The 27,904-nt window shown below is 41.8% G+C and overlaps 1 protein-coding gene across 5 annotated transcripts in view; it reads left to right on the top strand.

Annotated features, from left to right (window-relative positions):
- The window catches only part of nav3 (neuron navigator 3), a 225,119-nt gene that overhangs the window by 156,936 nt on the left and 40,279 nt on the right, over positions 1 to 27,904 (top strand). For all 5 annotated transcript variants that reach the window (XM_028570121.1, XM_028570119.1, XM_028570120.1 and 2 more), the window contains 3 exons: positions 2,379 to 2,498; positions 25,608 to 25,731; positions 27,166 to 27,475. In XM_028570121.1, coding sequence (XP_028425922.1) covers positions 2,379 to 2,498; positions 25,608 to 25,731; positions 27,166 to 27,475 — 554 coding nt within the window. The remainder of the gene's footprint in view (positions 1 to 2,378; positions 2,499 to 25,607; positions 25,732 to 27,165; positions 27,476 to 27,904) is intronic.

Here is a 27,904-nt window from a genome sequence, read left to right as displayed (position 1 = left end):
TTGTGTCACCCGTGTGCTCACACGCATGCCTATGTGTACATGGTCCAAACAAAACGGGCAGCCCACTCATAAAAACATAGCCACAGCGCTGCTAGGAGCCAAAAACTCCACAAGGTACCGTTTAAAGCTTTGCTGCGTAACAATTAACGTCCGTTACATTCAAGCCATTGTCAAATGAGTTGCTATAAAGCTAATGAATACTATCAGCTCCACACAACTCTCTCTGGATTTCTCAGTGTGGCTATGTTCAGAAAATGATGTCGTCCGTCGACATTCAAGCAAAGATAATGAACTCTTCTGAAGAGTCCATGTTTTTTTAATCCTCAGTGTCCTCCTTGGTTACTAGCAACTGTGTGGAGGAGGGGATGTGCAGACACTTTTGTTGTCATTACTTAGAATTCCTCATGGGGGAGACAGAAACTACGCACCATAGCTTTAACTCATGTAAACGAACATCGAACATCATCATAGCAAGCTCTAAATCTTATTCGCTAAAATGAAAATTATTGTTAATCAATGTAGACTAATAGCAGGTACCAAACTTGTGTTTAGAATTTTGGTGGTGGGGCCTTTATATTTGAATTAGTGACTGAATATTTATGTGTATATTTAAATTCTTTGACAGATCAATGCACTGCAAAGAGACACAACACAAGCAAATGAAGAAACATCTTCACAAATTTGACAAATATCAATTTGACGACACATTTAGAAAACGCGCTGCAAGAAGCTCACAACACAATGGAAACTTTTTCGAGGGGACACTAAAAAGTGATTTATTATTTATTACGGGACATGCAGAGCTCGTTGTTGCCATTTGAGGATTATGAAGTTATTGAAGATGGCTATCCGTCAGTGGTGTTGGAAAATTAGCTTAAGTGTAAATTTCTTTGGCCTTTTTTAACATTGTGATGGCATGATTCAGATACTATTGCAGATATCTGCTGTTACCTAGCGTTAGCCTTTTACTTTTTATTATTATATCTGAATCATGCGATTACAATGACGGATAGCAGACTTCAATAACTTTATAAGGCACAAACCATGGCAACAATAAGCGTGTCCTGGCTGTGTGCATCACAGTTGTTTGGTAAGCTTCTTGCAGCGTTTTTGGGTTAATTGATGCTTTTTTGTGTCATCAAATTGGTAAAGATGACCGTATTTGCTAATGATACCCATCTACCACCTGAACTCACTCACGCTTTGTACTGTGCAGAGTGTAAAACTTTGAAGTTCCAGTTTACCTCCTACATTTAATCTTTAGTGGTTAAATATGTGGTTTGTTTTTTGCCTTTTATGCATTGAACACATTACTTCATTTTAATTTTAGAACACACTGATGTTCATGACATGTTGTGAGACAATTAAGCTTTACTGCCTGAAGCTTTAATATAGATTTGTCCTCTACATCATTTATACAAATACTACTACTTCTTTAAAGACCATTTGTGTTTTGAAGGATCATGAATACAAGTTCCATACACATTTCCACTGAATGCTGCGCAGTGCCTGTTGGGTTTAGTTGAAAAATACCCTGAAATTTACGATAAGCTGTTTATTCATACAGTCACCAAGGCCTCACTCATTTTTCGATGTACATTAAGACAAATAGCCAGCTGACATCCACCAAGGCTATCGTAGGTCCGTTATGCCTCAAAAGGGAAGCATGAAGCTTGAGGGTACTCGATACACTGACAGATTACCTGAATGAAATAACATAAGTCAGTGTCTTCCACAACACATCACGACGACGTGTGTGTGGGTGTCTGACCTTCATTCACTTAATAGCAATAAATGCCTGGGGAGTTGTGTTAAAAAAGCAATTCACATTCCACACACACACAAACCCACATTCCCACTTGGCATCCGTGCACTTACAATTTCCCGAAAAAGAGTATTGGGGGCAGGGCAAACTGTCAGAACAGAAAATGTAGCAACACGTCGGGAGGGAAAGGTGATTAGCTGAATTATTAGCCTAATTAGCTCAACACTAATGATCCCCATGTCCTATCAGCCATGTCTGATAGCTTTCTAGCAGTGGCCTAGAAATCTTACCCCTTACTAACTGGCACGTACACACATACATCTAAATATGCACATTTTTGTGAGTTCACCCAAATGCACATGTAACCTGGACAGTGGTTATTTATTAGTATATGTTCCATCAAGTAATTTCTCTACTGGTTTAGTTTAAATAGATTGTATTAATTAAATTAAATGAATTAGAGAACTGAACTCAGGCTTTTTGTGCCAAACTGAGGTTTAACAAGTCAATTTTAGTTGTATAACCCAATATCACAGATTTGGGCTTTAGAATCTGTGCAGCATACAACACCCTCTTCGACATCTACTTCCTCTAATTAATTCCCCTCTCACAGATACCTAACAGACGGCGGCCTCCATCTGTATGCACGCAACGCAGGCCGAGCCTCAGACGGGGCTTCTTCTCGAGAAGCCTCCCAGCGCGGGAGCAAAGAGATGCAGGGCGACATAGACAGGTAAGGATGAGATCTGTCAATCATATACTGCTTGCTTTGCTGACGTGTGTTTGACATCGGTTTGGACCAGGTCTAATTGGTGAGTTTGGTCAGTTGTGAGATTGATGCACGGGCACACTGAACATTGTTAAATATCCACATTTGCATACAGTATTTCCATTTCACTTCAGTTCAGATTTCTGGCATTTAGCTGATGTTCCTCTGCAGAGCACTCTGCGATGAGTCCGACTGTGTAAGCTTCAGTGGCTTTGCTTCTTGCCGTTCACTTTCTGTCAGAAGCCAGGTGGATGTTTGCAAGGGCAGATCCACCAGACTGTGCTCTGCAGCCAGTGATGCGTGTGTGCGAGAAAAGTGGCATGCTGTGGCGAGAATGGCAGAGTTTTTAAACCGTATCAACTTTCCCAAGCAGAAACTGCAGGCACATCCTCTTAGAGCCAGTTAAATTGATTTGATTTAACCGCGCGGTAAAACATTCACCTTGTGTCCGCTACCGAACAAGTTAGCATGCAATCAAGGAGAAGTAGCGATTAATGTGAAGTAAAAAGTAGGAAGTAAGTTCATGTCCTTCCGAGGCGATAGTTAAGGTCACCACCCTACTGCAGGGACATCCTGGACTAAATTAAGTGAAAAGGAGAGACGTGCTATTGATTTAAAGCTGTCAAGCTAAGATTGTGATGACAGGCCTTCAGAGAGGCTGCTGGGAATCGACTGATGCAGTGACATATCCCAGCGTCGCACCTCCCAACTTCTGCCAAGGTTTTAATGAGTGGCAATGTTTCGAGGAGTGGGATGCTTGAAAAGCAATCAGATGTGGCTCCCTAAGAACTAGTTGGCTTTTGTTCTAATGCTTTAAATTAGTAAAGGGCTGTTAAAGACTCTACTTCAGTTTAAGGATCCTATTCAAGTTTCCAATGTGCTAATTGTGCAGGGTGAAGTACGACTTGCAGACGTGCTGTTGATGTTTTGCTTCCTGCTGAATCGATCTTTGTTTGTGCTACCAGTCGATATAATCCAATTGTTTCACAGCCCAGACCATCCTTCTGTTTCTGGCGTACGTGCTCCTTCTCACAACTGTGGTTGTCACAACAGTCAGTCGAGCCAGTCAGCCGTGGGCGAGTCCGATCATATCTGTGATCGGCCAAGCGTCAAAACACGCTAGACCTGGCCGGAGGCTCAGAATAGGCGATTAACCTGCCCCCTGTCAGCCTCACACAGATCGGCCTGTCAGACTTTGACACTCAAAGGGATGGACAGGATAAGAATAAGCATGAACCCTGTTTCTTCCATTTGCCGTCATATCTTCACCCCGCAATCTCTGCATTTAAATATTATGCCTAAAGTTTCCCTCACCTTGCTTTGACATCAATCCAAAAAAATTCCAGCTTTTCTCAGCTTCAGTCTGTGTTAGCACTTTGGGCCTCAGGGGCGATGAGGAAATATTGATGCCTGCTTTTCCTTAAGATGCCTGCAGGCAACAGACTCCAGGTTGGATCAGAATATGAACTCTGGTTTTCTTTCCTTCCTTCCTCCATTTTCCCTTACAAAACTATATGAATGACCACGGACACAACAGTACACCTGCCTTTAATGCTTCCCGCTGCCTCCCTCTGACATGTGTGATTGTCAGAAGCTAAGCTGTCACTTCCCACTGACACACGACAAAGCTCACGGGCGGAAATTCATTTCTGAAGCGATTACTCCCTGGGCTTCACACCTCAGCCCAGCTTTAGCTCCCTCCGTAGGACAGGATCTGCCTTCCATGATTGGTTCCTTCTTCATCCCAAAGCATTCGTCTTCTTTTCCACATAACCCCACCGACTTTAAGTGAAATGAGTAGCGGATAAGGCCCAAGTTCAAACAACCGCTGTTCACTGACTTTGAAGAACTTTTTGTCTCCTCAAATGCACATGGTGCCATTCTAGGAATGACAAACACTAGGAAAGCATTTATTCTTAGATTGTTAGTGAGTTAAATATACATTTTGTACTTTCTCCTGCCCCCTGTCATATTTAGCTAATGGTCTATAAACCAACCAGATAAAGAGATAAAATGTTAGTGTGCAGTAGACAGTTGACTAAAGGGGAAAAAGAGTATCTTCAATTGGTGACATTCAGGAGTGATTTTCTGATAAAGGTTGTAGTTATATATGATATTTTTCTTGTACTCATGATCAAATTCATCATTTAAATTTAAATGTTCTTGAATGCCTTTTAGCAGTCTCCAGAGAAGGAATATGAACTTGTTGCACTCAGTTGTGGATTACCAGAGAGTTTCAGAGATTTTTTTTATTAAAGGAAAAAGCTCAAAACTCAAACCTCAACCACATCCCAACTGTCTTCTGGCTACACTGCATTCCGGGGCTTGGTTCACAAAGATAGACTTTGGCTGTGTCTTAGATCTAACAACTGGAATAGACAGACTTCAGATAGATGTCTAAATTCATCCGATGCACAAAGCTGCCTAGTTCTTGACTATCTTAAGTAGGACTAATTTGCCATGAATTCTGGATGAATTAAGACTTTTTTTTTTTAAACTAAAGCACCGTGTCTGAGTGAGCCACAGCGTCAAACTGCTGAGCCCTGTTCACTCCAGCAGAAAATGATCGTCTTCTGGAAGAATTCAACAGCTACACTGACATTTTACTGGTAAGATTCAGTGAACAAAGTAACACTACAGAAAACTTCCAGTAGCCTAGAAAGACCTGGATCAGAGCTGGGATGCTGTTGCTTGTTAATGTGGCAGAGCTCAGTACTAAAGCTAACTTGTCAGTGAGGCTCAGGATGGTTTGTTCGATGGCCTCACTGTTATGTGATATATTTCCAATGTGTTACTTCTCTCTCTAAAACCTCTTTCCCTTCGCATTGATCGCTCCACAACATTGTAAGGAAACCACAACTCATGAACCATGTTTTCCTTTTTTCGCCAGTTGGTGCCACTGGTCAGCACTTGTTACTGATTGTTACCATGGAAACGTGGCTCTTAGTTAGTCTGGGGGTAGAGTGCCTAACGTTTTGGGCTTTAAAATAAGTCATTTTTGTGAAACTTTCTAACTTGTATCAGTCTATATCCATGACGTTCCATTTCCAGGATTGCTCTGTTGCTGCCGGATATTCCGCTGGATGTCTGTCACCTTCCTCTTTCTTTGTGTTTTAAACTCCGGTGGATTTCTGAGGACTATGGTTAACTGCTCCTCAGATCTCTGCAGGGTAAATCCAGACAGCTAGCTAGACTATCTGTCCAATCTGAGTTTTCTGGTGCACCACTAAAACAACTTTTGAGCGTACACATGTACACAAGTTCCTTCCCGAGGCTTTTTTGCAGACGCGCTGTGGCTCTGTCCAAGACGATTGTGATTGGTTTAAAGAAATGCTGTCTTCTTCTACAATATGTGTATTTGCTGATCTTCTAAGAAATGTCCACAAAGAATCTCTTCAAAACCAGAATCCAAGAATAATAATGAATTGAAATATTCTCTGCAGACAGTCTAGTTTGCTGTTTTACTTCTGGATACGAGGCAGAAGCAGGAGTTTCAGCTGTTGGATATGAATTGCAGTTTAGGACAAATTATTTGTAACTTTTATTATACAGCAGAACTGTATACTTAAGTTTTTTTTTTTTTATCAGTAAAGGCAAGAATTGTTGTGCATTAACATGCCTCCCCTTAGGAACAAGCAGTAGTTGGGAAGATACACATGTCCCTTCACTCCCCAGTTCTCCCGGCACACTGGCAGTAGTAGAGAGAGTTTCCAAGGAGGCAAAGAATGGGAGCGGCTCTGTGTACATACACTGATCTCCCATGAGGCTCATTATGCTTCACGCTTTTCTCCGTCCATAACGACTCCCCTGGCTGCCACCCATGGCAGCTTTATCCCAAACCAACAGAGCCTCTGAGGAAATCCATCTAAATGACTCATCAGATGGAGACTCACGGCCAGCAGGTGACTGAGACCATCTGGGGCTAGCACAGTGTGGGCTTATGCCTGCTGCAGTAAACCTTACATGAGATGTGCGCTTGATGTGCTACGTTCACACCGCAAGTCTTCATGCCTGATTCCGATTTTTTGCTCAGATCCGATTTTTTGTTTGGCTTTTCACATGACCTTTTAAAATGTGGCCTATATCAGATTTCAGTGTGAAGTGTTTGCAGTTTTGAAATGACCCGCATGCGCAAAAGAACAATTACATCAGACGCAGCACGCTGTTGCACTAAAGTTAGGGAGGTTATGGAGGAAGTCAGCATTTTCGCTTTTATTTTTATTTATTTTTTATTAAAATGTTTGTGTAATGGCAGCCATAACATTAATGCGCAGGTGCTGAGGAGGAGAAGACTGAAGAGAAAGAGAGCCAAATTTGCGGGTTTATGGCTGCAACTTCACTAAAGAGGTCTGTGTGACCGGACGGCCAATTTGCACGTCAGGACCGCTACGGGCCTCCACCACTCTGGCTTCGCCCTCACACACGCTCCACCTCCCCGGCGGTGCGGCGACTCGGGCCGGTGGTGCGCCCGACCCCAAGGGACCGGGATCCCACCTCAGCCGGCGCACACCGGATTTCACTTTCATTGCACCACGGGGCAACCCCGACTTGCGAGCGCGTTAAACTCCTTGGTCCGTGTTTACAGGCGGGTCGGGGGTGAGTTGCCGAAATCACCTTTTTACGTTAGCCGATCCCCGCCCTGGCGATGCGACCCGCGGTTGGGGAGCACTGAGGACAGTCCGCCCAGATTAACAGCCGCACTGGAAGCAGGGGGCCCCGCCCCTCCCCGCGGGGAGAGAGGGCGCAGCGAGTTTTTTTTTGGTAAAAGTCACATCAAATCCACCTTGGCTGTTCACACTGCGGTCGCATTGAAAAAAATCAGATCTGGGTCGGATTCAGGACCACATATGAAAGTGGCCTGAATCTGATCTGAAAAAATCAGATCTGAATCAGAGAATCTGGGCTAGAGTTGAGTGTTCACACTACTTCTGAAGAAGTAAGAAGGATTTGGGCCACTTTGGCCTGCAGTCTGGCTATATCTGATATCTAGTTCATGATCAGATCAGCTTTGTGGTGTCCATGTTACTTGGAAAAGGTTCCTGCTGTACAGGAAGGAGGGGTGTCATAATTTTGATTTTAAAATCGAAAATCAGATGCAGGATCAGCAATTTCCCCAGTATGTTTTGCTCTCTCCACCATGCCCTACTTGCGCATGTCCAAAGAATCAAAAAACTGACACAGTGTAGCTTACCGGCTGGTAACGTGCAGCTAAAGACACAGGGTAACGCCTGCGGCTTGACTATTCCAGACACCATGGCCACTGCCAGTCGAAGATGACGGAGAAACAACAGAAACTCCTCCTGCTTCCCTGAAGTCTCGGTGTGGCAACATTTGGTCTCACCCTGGAGTAAGATATGCAAACAAACAACTCCGTGGTGCCTTCAGGTACATGTTGTTAAACTGAAGGTGCATTCAATTGCACCACTAAAAAAAGAACTCTGAGAAACTCAAACTGTTGTTGCAAAGTACCTTTCTGCTTCTTTACAGTCACTGGTGAAAAAAAAGTGTTTAAAATCGAAAACTGAATGGAATCATGACCTTAAAATCTAATTGAATCATGGATTTAAAGAATCGTGACACCCCTAACAGGAAGTGATGCATTATGTTTCTGGAGGTGGTTTTCTTGGAAGGTCCAGAAAAAAGATGAGGAGTTAAAATAGATTTGAGTGTCTTAATCATCACTGTGTGGACAGAGACTGCTTTTTACCATCAGTTTTCATAAAACTTAAGTGTGACAAGATACAGAAGGAAGTACAGTGTCAAAAATACAGTTACTTTTGGCTGTGTTTTTCCTTTATGCTAAGAATGCGGTAAACCTTCCTGAAACTGAGCATCTTGCCCTAGAGCAGCTGGACAACAAAAGCTCAGATCTCTCTTCTGATCAGTTCTTTTTAAAACAATGGTGAATTCAGCCTTGGCTAAAAGCCCCTCTCTAAAAATACCCTCCTGTCATGCAACATAGATGAGCGCAATGCTCGTGGCTTTACTGTCAAGAAAAGACGCCGAAGGAGAGTGTCTTGACACCGACAGGCTTCCCGTTCTCAGCAGAGACATGAATATTTGCGGGCCTCGCTTTGTGTGTGTGTGTGTGGCAGGATGTGTCACCCTCTTGTTTGAGGCTTGGACTATGGCAGCTGCCTGTGCGTTTTTTTGTTGTTGTTTTTTTTAGGCTTTGGGGAACTGGAGACCAGTTTGTGTGTGTACATACGTTGTGGTTGTGTTGCCCATGCTTGACAAAAAGAGAGCTTGTTTGTGTACTTGTCCTGGACTACATTTTAAGTGTGTGTGTGTAGCTTTCTGCATGTGTGTGTGCTGCTGAGCAGCAGGATCCCGGCTGTCACTCTGCAGAGCAGTGACAATCGTGGCGAAGCTGCACGGCTCTCCAGTGCTGTCGTAAGCAGCAAGGAGATTTGGAGGAGAAGGTTTTTTTGCCATCAATGACAAAGCCGGTCGTTATATAAGTTTCTGTGTAGTTCATCTCTGCCAGGGGCGCCACTTAGGAAGAAAATATCTGCACCTGAAAGTGCAGCATGTCTACGTTTCTGCTTTCTAAAGTTTTCTGGCACTCGTCAGTCTCTCTCTGTCTTTCAGACATTTCGTCTTTCTCCAGTCTTCCCACCTTAACGAAGAGCACACAGACTAAACTTAGCAAACTGTGACGGTGGATGAAAGTAGTTTTATCGCCGATTTGAGTACCCAGCTGTGTCTGGCTCGTGTGTGTATGTGTTCATGCAAATGTGTGTCCTCACTTGTGCAGGTGCTTGCATACAGATACATCTCATCTCAAAAACAGGCAATTTGCGGCCCACACAAACACGCACTAATTAACATCTACTCAGTCAGAGTAGCTCAAGGGAAAGTTTCCATTTTTTTGGAAGCTAAGTTTTCCTCTAATTTCTTATTCTCTGGCATTGATTCAACAGTCTTCCATTTTTCGATGATCCTCTTTTATTTATCGTTAATCTAAGTGAAGTCAAGTAGTTACAGAATGAGAAGTGATGAAATATAAAGACGTCCTGGCCTACTTCATTTATTCTGAATGTGAGTTTTGAGGCAAACAAACCCTGTCACGCTCAAATGAATGAAGTTATTCATTGTTTTCCCCAGGTTTGTCGAAGACTTAGGTGCAAGTATTTGGCGGTTGGTTTAAGGGTTCTCCCTCCAAAATGTTATGTTTTTCAATTAAAGAAAATACAATTTCACACCATTTTAGACCATTAATATTAGAGGTGTGACGAGATCTCCTCACACGAGATCTCACGAAGATTAAAATGTGACGAGACTTCTCTTTGAGGTAAAAATTGTCTCGCAATATCCGACACAAGTGCAGAGCAGCCACCGGTAGACAGAGTATGACCTGGTTGGTTTTATAATACATCTGGCTTTGAAGATGAGTCAGGCTTGGACCTCTAAATCAGCATAGAAGATCCCCTGTCCGTTCACCAAAGTTAACTCTGAGTTCACTTTTGCAGAGCGGTATCGGAGTTACAATTGTACAAAGCTGCCGGTAAAACCCAGCAAACGTTAGAGGGTATGGCCGCTCTATCTCTCTCTCTCTCTCTGTCTCTCTGTCTCTCTCTCTCTCTCTCTGACATTGATTTTACATTCATTTGGCTTAGGTAGTGCCCATATCGGCTTCGGTGCTGCGCCTAAGCCTTATAATGGTATAACAGGAAACACCCTGTTATATTTTCCCCCTCTGCGCCTCAAATGTCCACAGGTGCTGTTTCACTGGCTAAATATGAGCCTTCCAGTTTAGCTGTCTGAAGTCAGCCTATGATGAATGGACAGCTTCCTAAATATTCCCTTAAATGCAATATCTTTTTAACAAACTTACACTTTCAACCAAAACTTGACATACTGTATCTGAGATATCAGTGCTGTGCTGTTAGTATTTTCTGTTATGGCAGCTTGTCTTTCTCTGAGCTAATCTTTGGGCCATATGCCCCTGTCTGTCTGTCCGTCAGGGGCAGGTTATTCATCTGCTCAGGCTGAGAGTTGAAAGGCAGCATGGCCCTCAGTGTGTTAGCGGAAGATCATAATCCCATTAATTTTGAAATATTATCAATATGCAGATAAATGACACCATATTTTAGAATTATGTAGCCTCTGGCAGCCTTTTTATTATATTTTACAGTGCAAGCCAGCTGAAAAGAACTGCTGTAACTAACAAAAAAACTACAAACTATGTCCAGCCCCAATGCATTAATTTGGATTTTTCAATTCCACATTTTAGTCATTGGTTAAAAAAATCTATTGACATTTTGGGAAATTCGCTATGTGCTTTCTTCCCGAGAGTTAGATGAGAATATTGATACCATTTATAGCAGTACGCTAACATGAAGCTACTGCGACCAGCCAGTTACCTTAGCTTAGCATAGGACAGAAAACAGCTAACCTGATTATGTCCAAGGTTAAAAAATAATATGCCTACTAACACCTTTAAAGCTCCTTAATAAACAAGCAAGTTGCTAATCATTGAGTTTCCATGGTGCTTTTAGTTGAATTTAGTTATATTGTGCCAGGCTAGCTGTTTGCAGTCTTTATGCTAAGCTAAGCTAACAGGCTGCTGGCTCCAGCATCATATTTAAGGGAAAGCCATGAAAGTGGTATCATCTTCTCATCTCTGCAAGAAATTTAGTAAGTGTGTTTTCACAAATTGCTGGACTATTTAAGATTCTTTGTTAGTTTTCACATTACTAACACATGCATGTCCATATGTATATTAGCATACGAATTAGCAGTCTGATAAACCGCTGAGTTCTTTATGAGGAACCAGCAGCCACTGTTAAATAACAATTTACAAGATATTAAAATATAGAAGAGATTCAACTTGACTAAATACGTTCAAGGTGCATAAAGGTTGATGACGGCAGCAGACACGCTGGGGATAGGGTTGGGTACCTTTCGCATCTGAACCAATACCAGTACCGATACCGGTACCTGAAATTCGGTTCCCGGTGTCCAACAGTACTTTTTTTGCTACTTTCCCTCTGTAGTTACAAAAAAATTATTTCATTTGTAAAAATAATTCCAAACCTATTTATCCTATTTACTTATAACCTGATGTTATTTATTTAGAATATTTTACACTCTAAAGAAATTAAACAAAAATTAAAATAAAACTCCTCCCTCTCTCCTCCCAAACCCATCCCTACAACCTATTCACTTTCTTACTCAGTGTAACTTTTATTCTTGTATTTGTATATTATTATATTTTAGCCTGTTTTATTGTAATCATGACCATTTTTAATTGCTCTTTAATGTTTCATGTAAAGCACTTTGAATTGCCTTGTTGCTGAAAGGTGCTGTAGAAATAAAGTTGCCTTGCCTTACAACCTCAGCCTGTCAGCCAGCGCCCAGGGCATAGAAACCACTGTTGTGCCTGCTCTTCTCACAGGAAGTGTAACGTCAACAGCACCGCGACTGCTTTCGGCTCGCCATTAATATTGTATCACAATGAATGGTGTCTGCGTGATGTTTTGAAAAAGTGTAACCACGCTTGAAACCACTTTACCGGCATCGCCGTGACTCACTGTGACTTCAACAAAACTGTAGAGCCGACGTAGTTTACTCCGTCTGCACATCTGCGCGTTGCTCTCTGTCAACATGCAGATAGCACAGATAAGCTTGCGCTTACGCGCTCTCAGGTACTGAAATTTGGCACTGTTTGATTTTACATGAAACAATACTCAGTAATACCAACGTGATTCGGTCGGTACCGGTAAAAGTACCGGGTTCGGTACCCAACCCTAGCTGGGGATGTCCCAGCCCAGGTCCCATAGGTGATCGATCCCCCTGGACTCATCAGGTTGGACCCGGGGGTGACGAGGCTGAAAGCGTAATGCTGGGTGAGGTCAGACCGGCTGTTTTTTCTTTCGGATTGATGACAGGTCCCATGTGGTCAAGTTCTAGATCAGCTCACACGGGTCATTCCAGCCTCAGTATTTGCCATATGCCTTTTTTATGAATGTTAAGGGACTGTATGAAAATGATTAGGCCGGGCACTCTCCCAGTTTTCTGACCTTCCTTCTCCCACTGATAATTTGTCATACATCCTTAGCTTTAACTGTTTTTTACCAATCAGAGGAAAAATATAATTATTAAGAACCCTTTCAAAAGCTTTGGGCATCCTCCTGTTATGTCCACAGTTCAGGGACCAGTCAAGAACCTTTACTGCATGTTCCCTTCTCTATCTCTATGTTTCTTGTCATTTTTATGCATTACGAGATCTGTTAATGGAAAATCACCCAGCTCTTCAGAGGTCTGACTGTATGTGATTTTGGGAAACGGTGATGCCATAATGATGACTCATCTTAAAGTGACACAAAGGTGACATAATAGGGTAATAAGCCATTTATATCATTACCTTACCTAGTGCATAATGCATGTGTTGAAGAGGTCACGCATAAAGAATGTACGACAACCCATGTGAATTCATGTGCATTGTCCAGGCCATGCAGTCATACTGTTGACAGGCTTGACATTTAGGAGATTGCTACCTGGAATTATGTATTTTGAGTGTAAGGTTCATATTTGGGTGCCCCTAAATGTCTAAAACTCCACATGTAAACACAATGTGTCAAACTGTTGTACCCCAAAGCTACATTAGAAGTAGCCTAATGTGATGTAAGAGAACAAGAAGGTGACCCTTAACTGTGCAGTGATGTGGTGCTGTATTAGAAAGAAAGCGATTACCTCCATTACCCGCAATGGTTCCAATATATGTCGAGCCTCAACGCTTTGGTGATTTCAAACTTTTAATCAAATAAGTTTGTCTAGTTAAAAGGCCAGAGTGTTTACAGAGGAGAGAGCTGCAGCTCGTTTGACTGTTGATGCAGAGCTTGTGCCTCGGAGACTTTATTTGGATTAGGAATTAATTCAAGATTCAATTGTCTCCATGCTTTATGAGTCATAGTGTGTTCTTTGTGATGCAGTTGGAAACAAGTTGTGATAAAAAAGGAAAAAGAACCATAAAATTTAAGCATCACATTTAGCTCTTATTATTTTAATATCTTGTTCCTGAACAATGGTGTGTTATAGGCAGTTTAGCAGTTTGTTGTTCTTCTATTCATAACTTTGAAAAAACAATTGGAGCATTTGAAATCATTCTCTATTTTCTTAGTATTTTCACCCAGCAGAAGTGACATAGGATGGTCTTAACCATCTTTGGTGTAGAGACGCTACAGTACCCCAATGTGGCTGTAGATAATGGGGTTCGTGAAAGATGTGTCTGCAGTACTTCTGTCTGTATACAGTTTAATGCAAGATAGATTTTAGGATAAGTAGACTATGGGGTACTTCTGTTGCATCAATTCATTAGGTTGAAAATTTCGGCAGATGAGACTCCATTCATCATTTGACATGCCTAATGAGTTTATGAAGATAAGAATCGACGAAGCTCCTATCATTGCTAATTCACTTTAGTGCCATGGAGCCTGACTCTGTTGTGGATTATAAAAAATGTAATCTTGTTAAATGACGAGTGTTATGGTGTAATTATGGCAGTCGGACATTTATGAACTCGCATAGAACCTATTGTTGCTTGTTTGTTTTTTGATCAGTAGAAAGAAGACCTGTAATGATCCAAACAAAATATCAATAGAATCCATATCCAATACATACATTGTGTTTCTAACCTCATCTTCATCATTAATCCTAACAGACTTGATCTTTTGGTGTCAAGTTTTAAGTGTCAGGACAGTGTTTTCCCTAGGTTTGTGGAAGACTTAGGTGCACGTAACGTTAATGAAAAAATTAGCAATTTCACATCATTTTGGTTCAATTTTATTACCATATCTGTGTCTAAAATGTTGAAAAAGCTAGAGCACATAATAAATAAATAACACTTAAAAAGCTTAAAGACAAAAATATGCTAAAGAAGTCCACTGGGGAACAACTACACTCATTAGCCTAGATCTGAGAAAAGTCATTCAGTCCGTTTTGATGATGTTACATTCATTCGGCTTAAGTGCTGCCCAAAATGGCTTTGGTGCTGCACCTAAGCCTTATAATGGTAGGGAAAACCCTGCAGTACTCACTTAATTGTGGCAACTCTGTCAAGTCGGTTTTCTGTAGAGACACAGTCAGATGTTGGTTGTTCATCATTGATTGTGGACACAATTCAATATCACTGGGGGTGGATTCAAACTCTGTGGCTTGGGAGAGCTGCCATTGTGCTGCCACTGCCTATCAAGTTGTAATGCCATGATCCGAGAAAGATAAAGGAGTCCCTGTGCCAGAACAGTAGATGATGCCAGGTTTGCACATTACATCCTCCAACGACCCACGCTGGATGACGGGTGCAAATCGCTTGTTTTGTGCTTGTTTAACTATATATCTTTAAACGTTATAGTTGAGGCTGAAAATGACAACAGAAAGAAACAAGTTTGCCATTTTCACATATCTCTCCGCTATTCAAATCAACTGTGGTTTGTCTACCTGGATGTGATTTGGTCTATAGGCCAGTTGGTTGTTCCTGGTTTTAAGAAAATACAAATATGTTGGGTACAGTGCAGTGTATTTAAAAAACATGGTTTAATGAGTGTATCTCCTTCCAGGCTAAGGAGGAGGTCAGCGGTTGAGCTGGCGGTGTGTTGCGAGCTCTTATGTGGACTGTTTGTTTGCACATTTGCCAGCAGTTTGTAATAGACTTGAACACGCTCCTGCTGGGTTGCATTAGCTCGCCATAAACCCCTCGCTGCGCAGCGGCTAAAGATTTTGTTGTTGTCTTTGACTGCATTGCAGTAGGAAGCCTGGACGTTTTTAACCAGCCCAGCCAGGCAGTGACATACTGCTGTCTGTCACTGCCTGGCAATGTACACATGTCCAGCCCCTTCCTGCCAAGGTCACTCTGTTCATTTCTTTAATCGAGTTGTGCCGAGCTGAATTGGATTCCAGTCGATTAAGTCTGATCACTTTTTTTTGTCAATATGCAAAAGATGTTTTCTCTTCCTGTGACACGGTCTTAATAATCCAAAACATCTTGGATTTAAACACAGGCCTGCTTTGTTTATCGCTATCATCCTGTCCCATTTCACAGTAGTAGATTCAACCTGTATCCAGTTCATTTCCTGAAAAAAACAATTACACTTCCAGCATCACAAACAAATGTTTGTTTGCAATAAATAGAAGAATTTACTGGTTATCATTAGCAGAGACCAGAAAACCCAAAGGATGAGGCAGGATGGCTCATAATGTTTGTGATCTCTTGGAAGAGAATTTTTGCTCACCGGGTGGCATTTACTGCCCTCTGACACCAGACATCAGCAAATAAAGACTGGCCAGCACTATGTGACGGTAGGTTAGGGTGGCACTGATGTTAGTCTTCCTGGATAAATAAATACGAATGGACGAACTCCAGCAACTCATCATCTTTTTCTTCTTGCTGTACTGCCGGCCGTTACAGTGCTTGAGAGTCATGAATAATGTCCCAACACGAGGCTGTATGGACTGACTTTTCTGAGCATCTCACGTATTATGCATGAGAGGCATTCGGCAAAGACAAAGCACAGTCGGCTCTCATCCAGCAAAGCCCTCCTTGATTTTGGCTGGATTCTGCAATGTCATCCTGCTTTAATTAACCCTTGGTATCCCGCTGCTGACGACATGTCTGATTGCCTCTCCGAGGGCTGACAGGCCCATCCTGGTGGGGAGGGGAGACGAAGAGAGAGGAGGGGGAGCAAGCAGCAGCAGCATCATGGGGTGAAAGTGGAAGAGTGAGGTAGTCCTTTCCTCCTTTGTCTCTCGTTCCCATTTCCTCTCTGTCTCCCAGTCGTCTCACAGCTTCCAGCTTCTTTGCCAGGTGGGGTTTTGCCTCCTGTGGTAGAAGGCGCGGTAGGGACACAGACCAACGCAAAGGCAGCATCCATCCCACTAGAGGTGAGTTGACAGCAAAGCCAAAAACTATTTAGCACACACCCAACCTGTAAACAGCTGATTGATGCTTCTTTGTGCTGTGAGTTTGTGTGAGTTGAGTCGGACTGTCTCGTTTGTTCTGGTAGGCTGTTTTTTTTTTTTTTTTTTTTGCACTCCATCGGAGTCAGGCAGAAAGTGAGCCTATCACCGGCTTTGGCAGCACACAGACAGGAGAAGAAGAGTAAAGTAATTTGTGAGGATGTCTTGGTGTTTTCTCGTGTTTAATTGCAGGAGCTCAGGGGCATTACCTGGGATTATGGTACAGGCAAATTAGGATGAGTGCTTTCCATTTACATCACAGAGCCCTGCTCTATATGTCTGTGTGTGGGAGAGAGAGGAAATACTGTGCATTTCAAAGTTTGTGTGTGACAGATAGTTGTCATGGTGGTTGGAAAAGGACGTCTTTGTTGTGGCTTTTCTTCTGGGGGTTTTCTACTCAGAGCACTGTGTACACTTATTGATTTATTGTGGTACCTGAAGCAAGTATCCAGAAAACACAATGACTTTGATTTTAGGCCTTTATCTGATTTATGAAATGCCGTAATGTATTTCAGACAAACTTACATGCAATTGAACAAGCTTTTTATTTTTAGTTTTGGACATTTTCTGTTTGGATTCTTTGACCATCTGTTGTGTTTGTGGTTATAATGTGGGTGTGGTAAAGTCATTGTAGACTGCAGGATAGATTAAGGTCCATAGAATAGTATGAATGAACTCAAGTAGACTTCAGTTCCCACAGTATGAATACACAAGCAACCAATGGAAGTGCCAAGCTGCCCAGTAAACAAGTAAAAAGAATGGCATGAATTGATAATGAAAAGGTTTTCAGTCTCACGATTAATATTACATTCACAATGGAGGTATTTGGGTTGGCTTTCATTAGACCTTGGTATGAGCTTTAGTTCAGAGATAATATCTCTATTGTAGATAAAGCTCATTTGTTCATTTAAAGATGCTCAGCCCACTCTCTCAGCCTCCCATTTCCTGTCAATCAAGCAGCCGCAAAAACCTCGTTCCAGCTTTAAGAAAGAGAAAGAGTTTCTTTGTACACAAATAATTTAAACTCCAGACGATCAAAGGATGAGGAAAAAGGAAGTCATTCACAACGTTTTTTTTACTTTTAATTGCGCTTTTATATTTTATTTTTTAAATATTTTAATATATTTATCCACAGGAGTTTTCAGCCAAAGAAACCGAAACAAAAACGTAAAAATGAACAAAATTTGTGTTAGGATTGATTATATACTGTATATTCTCCATTAAGTGTGAAACACGATCCATTCGTGAATCCAAACTGGTCCCAGTGTCTCCAAATGCCATTACATGTGAGCGTTTTTTCCCTCTGTTTTGTTACGTAAGAGGTCCTCTAAGTGCGCGTGGCATTCTCCCATCTGTAGACATCCCATCTTCACTTACTTAAACACTATTCCCCCCAAATATTTATCAACCCCCTCATCAAAATCTCATTAATGTCCATGATAAAGTGTATTCAGTGATGTTATTCTTTGTTCATGCTGCTAATAGCATCTTCCCCTCTCCTCTTCTCCTTGAAAGAACAGGACCAAGTGTATTGAATATTGCATGAGATAATATTTGCATGGTTGAGTGGAGCCACAGCAGTGCGTTCATGGCATGCTGCAACGCATCAAAAAAAAATCAAGGATTTGCAATAGAATCTGCAAAGAAATAAAAACCATTTGAAAGAGTAAACATTCATTTGTGTGATAAAGTTGCACCTTCCCGCCCGCTGCCTTTGGCTGGAGAGCAGCTCTACTCAAGCTTTTTGGTGTTCAGTGAGAGATATTCCCCAAAAGGTCTCCAGTAGGGTTTGGAAAATCAGGTCATACCTTGTTATAGCACTAGTTATCATACAATTCCATATAACCCCTGCTATACACTGACTGATGAAAAGGTTGCACTATGTAGGGCATTACAGTCTTAGGCTTTACATCTGTGTTTGTCCAAGGTGCAGAACTATCACCAGGGAAATACATTGTGTGTTCAGATGGATTTTGAGAGAAAGACTATGACTTGTTTGGCGCCCATCTGCCCATTTCACTGCTTCTCTTATGAAAACGGGAGAGAAGGAAAATATTCTCCACAGCCTTCTCCTCTCAAGCATTCTGCTCTGTACATTGTTGCTCATTGTTAATTTAGGATGTTATGACACAAAAGTCCGGCTCACGCGGTTCGGGTTATTGAGTTTGGCTGTTCATTCCCCCCCTCCCCCCGCCGTAAGAGATGTGGTGACGTGCATGTGAAAGTGTGGCGTTTGAGGGGAGGAGCTTGGTTAGACACGGTTCTGTTCTGTCAGAGCTGATCCAGGGAATCGGCCCGGTGCAATATTCAACCGGTTACGGTCAGATAGGCTCTCAGGAGGAGGAGCGCAATTTAGTTTTTGTTGTTTCTTGACCCTTTATACCTGGAAAATACACAGAACATGGATGCTCTTCTTCAGCAGTCTCCAGGTTCCCATTCATACAGACAACCATGGTCATCTGTTAGTGTGCGCTGAGCAGCTCGGCACTGAGGGTTTCCCAGCCCTATCTGCAGGGTTTATGGAGTTGTTGGTGCTCCCTATACTTACTCCCTGAAAAATGGGAGCTGGTGCCATGGCAGGGAATAAGCTACCTCATTTTTTTTAAAGAGGAGTTGTATCCTCTTGACTTTAAAGCAACGGCTAAACAATATTTGCTCGATCCCTGATAGAAAGCCCACATGTTTATATGTTTTTATAATCTACTTTTATATAATTGGCATCTTAAACTGGGGTTACAACCATCTTTAATGATGTGACATCTTTTTGGGTGTCTATGATACTTTTTACCTTGTCCGCTTTCTGAATCTGAGGATTTTATAGTTTTTTTGTTCCTATGATTCAGTTTTCATTATCTTATTTTCTATCATAAAATCATAATCCTTAAGATTTCAGTCCTGGTTGATAAAGCCTAATGCGCCGTTGCTGGTGGGAACAGCAAGTGTGGTTTGATACAGTCTCCCACAGTTCTGAGGGCAGCTAACATTCATTGAGCGGCTACTTTATTTTAGAAATACTAACAGTTCACTGTGGCTGCTTTTTGTTTCATTACTCCCTGCAGTATGGTCAAAAAAAAGACTGTCGTCTTGTAAAAGCATTTTTAATGAATCAGCGCTAACCTCAAATACATTACATATCCTGGGAATGCTTCACATTTAAAACCACCCCATGTTTTGACATTTGAGGAGGAAACGTTTTATTGTCAGAAACTGGTGGCTCTGATTTGGCTGAAGGAGAATAAACAGAGATGCTGGATGACATGCTGCATCGCTTCCTGTGAATCCCTAATGTGCAATTTTAAAGCCCCGCCACTAAAAATGGAAACTACTATATAGAGAGGTAATCATAAAATGTACATACATGAAATGGTTATTCCAGATTATAAATTCAATCAATAATTGACAAAAATTAATAATTACAGTTTTATAAATGGTTTAAAAAATTAGTTTTATATACTTATGTTTTTATTGTATATTTATTATAAATTGCACAGCTATAGTGCGTAGTTTCTGTCTTCCCAATGAGGAATTCAAAGTAATGACAACAAAACTGTCGGCGCGTCCACATGATACAAGCCTTCAGTGATTGTGCACCATCCCCACCCCTCCTCCACACAGTTGCTAGTAGACAAGGAGGACACGGAGGATTAAAAAAACATGATGGACTCTTCAGAAAAGGTCATTATCTTCACTTGAGTTTCTGCGCGCAAAAGTCATCCGACGCCACAATCTTCTGAACATAGTCATACTGAGAAATCCAGAGAGAGTTGTGTGGAGCTGATAGTCTTTATTAGCTTTGTAGCAACTAATTTGGCAATGGCTTGAATGTAACAGACGTTCATTAATCTCAAAAAGTTACTCACTAAAGTTAGACATTGAATGCTTTAATAAAAGTGTCTTAATAAAAGTGGACTGTGTAAATACCAGGGACAACAACGTCATATTAAAAATAATAAGCTATTCTTATTAGAAAACAAACCAAAGGTGGAATACCTAAAGCTCCTTTAATGGCCTTTCTCAATAGCCCCTCAGGGGTAGCTGTGGGAAGAGAGCAGCAGTGTACACAGCCAATCATGTACATGTACTAGCTTTGTTACTGTCTCTACAGCATTACCTGAAAGCTTTGAGGCCATTGTGCTCACGTCTTTACCTATATGTCAATTGTTTGCATCTCCTTTCAGCAAGTTAGTTCTGCTTTTTATTGTGTTCCATTATACTCAGTTTGGTAATTAACACTAATTTGCTTAAAGAATTACATTAAGAAGCAAATGCAAAAGCTAAAGGTCATCTGTACGTCGTGATTATGACTCCAAGAGCTATTCCCTGTGACTCATTATGTTAATTAAGCAAGAATTACCCAAGAAACCCATAGTTCAGACTAATTCTCCAGAAAGAAGATTTTCAATATTGTATTAGAGAGACCACCAAAGGGGGAAGGAGCGATATGTTGCAGCCAGGGGAAAAGACTCTTTGCATGTTTAGATAAGAATTGGAAGTCAATGAGCTTCTTCACAGCCATCTGCCTTGCGTATTATGATGATAGACTAACCATTCTCTCGCTGCTGTTTCACCATTCCACTCCTTTGTATTACCCAAGCAAATGTTCAGCATTTCATGTTATCAAGTTCAATTTGTCTCAGTTTGGAGGAAATTAATAGTTAATATAGTTAATAATTTCTCACTTTAAAAGAAGCTTGAATGATATTTGAGATGTGCAAGGAAGGAGCAATTAGCACTAGTAAAATACCATCTGTGTCTTTGCTCTCTTCTAATTTTCATCTTTTAAAGCATGTTTCTCTCTGAAAATGTGATTTGCTCTCAGAACCAATATTTTTTTTACACCAAATAAATACAAGTATTTATAGAGACCGTTTTTTTGTGTATGTCTGCAGGCAAAGGCTGTGTTTTGGAGTGCAGCCAAGTCACTTTGGACTGCTTCATTTTGTTGGAAGCATTACATTTGGCTCTGACTGCCCTGGTTGTCTGTCACGCACTGAAGGCTGGTCTCAGAGGAAGCTGCAGAGTGCACGGCACCTCCCCTGTCACCGTAAAGCTGAGCACAGGGTAACTTTAAATCAGATTGTCAAGGTGACCGGGCAGCCGCTGTTGCAACAACTCCAGCAACAACTCCACATTTAACCTCGACACTCGGTTATGTTCCTTAACTTGCTGTTGCCCTCTTGGAAACAAGCAGTCAGCTGCTGCATATGATGCTGCCCTCAAATCAAGACAAAGCCACGGCATCAGCAAAGACAAGCTTAAGTGAAGATGAGAGGAAATGATTAAAGGGAAACAAGCCAGGCATGTTTCAAAGCCATCGATTTCCACAGGCTTGGCTTGCAAAAGCCTTCTGTGTGTGCAGAAACACTTCCTCCGACACTCGGCCCGACTCGTGTTTGATATCAGAGCTCCACTCAGAGCACTCAGCAGCAGCCTCTTTTTTATTTAAGAACTGCAGTAAAGCTGTAGCTACACGACAGCAAAGCTCCGATTGACAGCAAGGATGCCATTTATTTTTCTTATGACACGCTGCTCTGTGCTTTAAGCATCCATCTCTGAGGCGCTTCTCCGATAATGGCTTTGGATCTCAAATGACAGATTAAGGATGGCAAAAAAATAAATTGGTTATGATGTTCAATCACACAAAAGCCCGTTGCCCTTTTTCTTCTTCGTGGTTTGTTCTTTTCTAAACAAAACAGATTTTTAGCCACTTGACCACAGAAAAGACTTACAGAAATGGGTTGTTTTATTTTCCTCAGCCAAAAATGTTGCATAATTAAAACATATTATATGCAGTTATAATATTCCATCCTGAAACAAAGCCTTGCAGTTTGTACTTCTATGTCGAGTCATAGTCCCGGTCAGATTTGGGCAGAGAAGATAAATGCTGCTCATTCTGTAACTTTCATAAGAGCAAATCAATTTCACACTGCACCAGTGGACAACTGGGTCGCAAGGTGTCTGCCCTGCCCTGCATTCATCACAAACCTTTTACAGGTGTCAGATCAATACAGGCCATCTATTCATTTTTGCATGTAGCAACTACCTTTACATATCCCCACACAAACAGGCTGCTTAACTTTTATGATAGCAAGATTGTTTCACGTAAAGGTGTTTTTCATGTCATTTTCACGGCTATTAACACTCCATTTAATAAAAAATGATGCAATATAGCTGATCAGTGGCACGCATGTTTTAAGCACAACAACTCTTATGGTTATTGATTGTCTGAGCAAACTTTAGAAAATCAATAACGCCATTATCTTCCCCGGACCGCTCGTGTTCACGTCCGCACATCTCCGGCTCGCCCACATTTCTTCCTCCTTTGTGAGCCTTCTAAAGAACGAATCATTATTCTCCAATTTTCAGGCAGCCGTCGGGTCTCATCCTCGTCTGCGATGAATTATAGATGGCGAGCTGAATTGACTGGTTGAAAAAAAAGTGTAATTAGCTTTTTGAAGTAGTTTTGGATTTTTATTTAATAAAAATAATAATTTTAAATGCAGGGTGTGTTTGGAATTCGTCAAGCTGAAAGTTCCCATGAAAGGATGAAAGGATCTTTACTAAAGGAAATAGTTGGCTCTTTGGAATCTGTCACCGTTGTGTCATTTTATTGATGTGTCATTAGTATTGATTTCCATCTTTCTCGCTCTGTCTGCTGCACTGCTCATTCATTACTGTTCCTTCCGCATTTAAATTAAACTCTTAAGAATGTTTCAGTCAGATTTGTCATGCAAAGTAAGGCTGGAGTCACACACATACACACACGCACACATACATATACACAAAGGCAAACGCACATGCAGTATTTCGTGCAGTATCTGTGTGTCCATACTGTTAGTGTGTAAGCTGTCACAGCTGCGGTGCTGGCTGCCTGTCACATTCTTTGTGTGTGTGTGTGTGTGTGTGTGTGTGTGTGTGTGTGTGTGTGTGTGTGTGTGTGTGTGTGTGTGTGTGTGTGTGTGTGTGTGTGTGTGTGTGTGTGTGTGTGTGAGAGAATAAATTACTAGTGAAGGTGATTTATTGTGTCTGATAGCTGAAAAATGAGTTTGGAGATTAGAGAAATTATTGCAGGAGCGTCCGAGCTGTAAATCTGTTGTAAATTAACAGAGTGTGTGTGAAAGTGATCCCTGTTCGATCCATACGCTCCTCATTTCGGGGGCTCTTGGTTTCTTAGAGCCTTCAACAACAGCTAAATAATGAAGGTGCCAGACAGTGAAGATCTCTTTATTCCTCCGCACACTCAGAGTTAATGAGAAGCTTAACGATTAATGAGCCAATGCCGATTTTTTTTTTCTTCCTAAAAAAAAGAACTCAAATACCCACAAGTCAATGGGGCCCTTAAAAGGAGCACAGCTGTTTGAAGAGACAAATTGGGCAATTACAAATGATCTACCAGTCTGCTAGCCTAGCTGGTGAGAAAATTATACACATACTTCATTCCAGCTTTTTTTCTGCAATCCTTCCGTGACATTTCAAAGTTTTAATTAGAGTGAAAAGATGAAGATGGCAGATGGAGTGCAGGCAGTATGTTAGTAAAGCACAGAGCACTGCTGTGTACGGACAGATGAAACTGCTAAATTAATATTTATTATTTCAAAATTTTTTACCACCTGTCTATACTTTATAGCCTGACAAGCCAGAGCCACATCAAGATGTTGGGTCTGGGAACTCACCATTGGCAGGGCTCAATCCGAGGGGCGGGATAAACTGTTGTCTTTCAAATTCCCTCTGCACGCAATAGGATAGCGCTACAACCAGGCAGAGCAACGAAGAAGGTAGCGGAGCTAGTTGATAGATTCAACTTTTGCCGTATCCGGTCGGCAAAACTCCGAACACATCTTCCTTTTTTAAGAATGACTTCAGTGTCGTTCTTTGTTCTTTTCTCAAAGAAAATCTTAACTCCAAGTCTTCCAGAAGACTGCAGTTCCCAGCAGCAACAGCAGCAGCCATAAACTTAAGTTTGCTGCCGCTAGGGTGCGTCTAGATTTCTAGGCTATATACTTGTATATCGCATTGCACTTTTCTGCTTTTTTGCACTTCTAGTTGGACGCAAACTGCATTTCGTTGTCTTTGTACTTGTACTCTGCACAATGACAATAAAGTTTAATCTAATCTAATCTTCTTTTGCTAACATTAGATATTAACAAAAAAAGCCATGTTAGGCATCACGAAAAAAAATTTTGTTACAGCGTTCACAAACATTAGTTGACGTTAGCTTATTTAGATCGAGATTGAGTTTGTTGCTTAAACGGAAACAGGTCTTGAACAAAGTTGATTTTCTCCTGATTCGTTCATCTGAGAAATTCCATTTTAGTGTCAGAATGTTCAGGAGATTTGTGGCTTGTGAAAATGTGTCCAATATTTGCTTTGGTGACTATGTAAAGAAAAGGTCATAATCTGTGTTCACATTCATTTCTCCCATTGGAGTCAATACACTCATAGTCTCACTTTGCCAGACATTCCTCCACAGCGCTGCGGAGGAGGGTCTGGCTAGTCCACACAGCATTCCGGGATGGGAGAAAAATGTCCTCTGGTTTATTGGCATTTCTTTAAACCAATCACAATTGTCGCAAAGCATAGACATACTGTATACGTCTATGTCGCTAAGCGCCGGACGGAGCAATGGTGCCTCTGCCAAATAGCCTCGGAATGGAACTTGTTTTGGTGGAACATGTGTACGTTCAAAAGTAGTTTTAGTCATGCAACAGAAAACTCAGATTGGACAGATAGTCTAGCTAGCTGTCTGGATTTACCCTGCAGAGATCTGAGGAGCAGTTAACCACAGTCCTCAGAAATCCACCGGAGTTTAGAACGCCAACACAAAGAAAGAGCAAGTAATGGATATCCGGCCAAAATTAGGATGGCAACATTCGGTGGAATTTCCGGTGGCACCTGAACAATCCCAGAAAATGAAACGTCATTGATATAGACTATTACACTCAGGACCTGCTGCTAGTTTCCTAAAGAGGCGTGGCAGTGGTTAAGCCCATGTTACACAGATACAGGAAATGACTCTGAGTTGGGGTGTCTCCATTCTAAACAGTCCTTGATTTACTACATAAGCTAGAAAAAGGAACTTACCAACTTCTACTCTCCTCTGTTCCTCTCCCCCTGTAGTTGGGACGACAGCAGCTCTGTGAGCAGCGGCCTGAGCGACACATTGGACAACATCAGTACCGATGACCTGAACACACCCGCCTACTCCGCTGTCAGCTCATCACGCAAAAGCAAGGGTGTGCAGGTAAGGACACAAGCACTAACCTTTTAGCATTGTAATAGCTTTGGTGATCCTTGAGTTTTTCTCCTGTGCCATCATCAGGTCATCATTTTAATTTCTTAAATACTTTGGTTTATAACCAAATATCTGCAAAACGAATGACATTCCCATCAGCCTCAGCTGTACTTTGTTTAGTGCTAGTTAGACAATGTTAGCATGCTAACATGCTAAACTAAGATGGTGAAGATGGTAAACATATACATGCTAAACATCCACATGTTAGTATTGTCATTGTGAGCATGTTTCCATGCTAGCATAAGCATTTAGCTCAAGCACCGCTGTGTCCAGTAGACCTTCCCAGGATGGCGAAGGCATGAGCTTCCCTACTCTGCCTCTGATTGGCTTTTGTTATTTTTACCCTAGCCAATCTCACTCCTCATGCCTAAACCCAATCAACAAAGGCAACAAAGTACTAGCATTCAGAGGCAGAGTAGGGTGGGTCATGACTTTGCATGACTGGTTTGTCCCAAACAAGAGAATAAAGTCAGGAAATGTTGGCAGATTTTGAACATTATTTTTTTTAACGTGTCTCTTGTGAGTCCCTGAACTTTATGAAAGTGCAATACTAAATCACTTAACACAAATCATGCCAGGGGAAGTTTACAAAGCAGTAACATATACTGATACAAAATGAGATCTAAAAGATGGAAATCAAGTCTCATTGTGTGCTAAAAATAGATTGAATTGCTAGATCTGACTAAATGTATTCATCAAATGCGGAGTTACATACATGCTGGTTTAGCATGAAGCCAAGGCCAGTCTGTGTGTGAGCTCTGACAGCACAGCTGAGGGAATAAACTGCAAACTGAAGGCCACTGCTCAGCTCTCCCCACCGGCTTTTGCTGTATTCTGCCAAGTATCTTTGGCCCCTCATGAAATACTCAACAGACTGGGCCTAAGAGACTCTGGTGTTGCTAGGGAGACTGGCCATCTGTCAAGGTAGGCTAGTTATCACTGCTGCGTGGGTGTGTTTGCATGTGTCCCAAAAGGTGGGATCTGGACATGGGTAATTCCAAAGATAGCTATGACTTCACACGCCGACACGAGCCCCGCTGTTCCGCTTGTGCAGGGACTTATATCTCATTGTGGTGGCTGTATGTGTTTAAATAACATTTCTTAAAGGGTCATACCAAAGGTTTATGTTTTAGACTATTAACTAGAAATAGCCAATCATTGCAAAAACATCATTGCTTACCAATTTTCTTAAGTATGCCAAGAAGATCTTTCATTACATGGTACTGTATTGGAGAGCATGTAGTAGTTTTAAAACTAACCCCACTGGTGTGTTTAAGGAGACTACAAAATTTGAGATTTTAGTACCATAGTTTCATTATTTTACTGAACTATCTATCTTCATCTGCTTTCTTTGACACCCACCACCATCACCCCCCTCCCCAGTCCCAGAGAGAAAGCAGGTCCAAGCATGCAGAGCAGGAAGTGAGCAGCAGCTGGGCCGGAGCCGAGGACCTGAAGAAGGTGGAAGAGGAGCTGGACACAAGCATGGACCCCAGCAGCGGCTCCTCCCGCTGGAAGCCTTCCTCATCCTCCTCTTCCTCTCAAGCCCAGGGCCAGTATGAAGATGCCAGTCAGAAGGCCGCTGCCCTGGCCCAGATGTCTCAGACGGGCTCGTGGAGGAGGGGCATGACGGCCCAGGTGGGCATCACACCACCCAGGACTAAGGGTACCTCTGCTGCCCACAAAACACCAGGTAGGAGTTGTTGTTTTTATAATCTAGTGGAAATGAAGTACAGTAGGACACTCAATGTGATGTAATGTGAATGTGTTGAATCTTTATTGAAAAGTGAAAGTGAAAAAGAGAAAAGGGGGGAAAAAGCACTTTTTACATATATGTTCATATGATGATACAGGTAGTAAGACAAAATGTCAAAGGCTGCAAGTTACCAACACAGAAACGGTGTTTTTCATTGTATCGGGCCCTTAATAAATAAAGTATTAGATAATCTGTCGGTGCTCACAGCAGAGAGCTATGTGATGCATGCCACTATATTGGTGAGGACTGGCGGGTTACATTGACCATCACACAGTATGCCAGGCAGACACACAGCTGACAAGTTGCCTGCTAGTCGACTAAACAGTAAATGATCGGGTTAATCAGGGGTTGGCTATCGGTCACACA

This window comes from Perca flavescens, chromosome 23 (assembly GCF_004354835.1).
Source record: "Perca flavescens isolate YP-PL-M2 chromosome 23, PFLA_1.0, whole genome shotgun sequence".
Classification (NCBI taxonomy): domain Eukaryota; kingdom Metazoa; phylum Chordata; class Actinopteri; order Perciformes; family Percidae; genus Perca; species Perca flavescens.
Note: the sequence above shows the minus strand (reverse complement) of the source record. Positions and strands in the feature narration are given on the sequence as shown.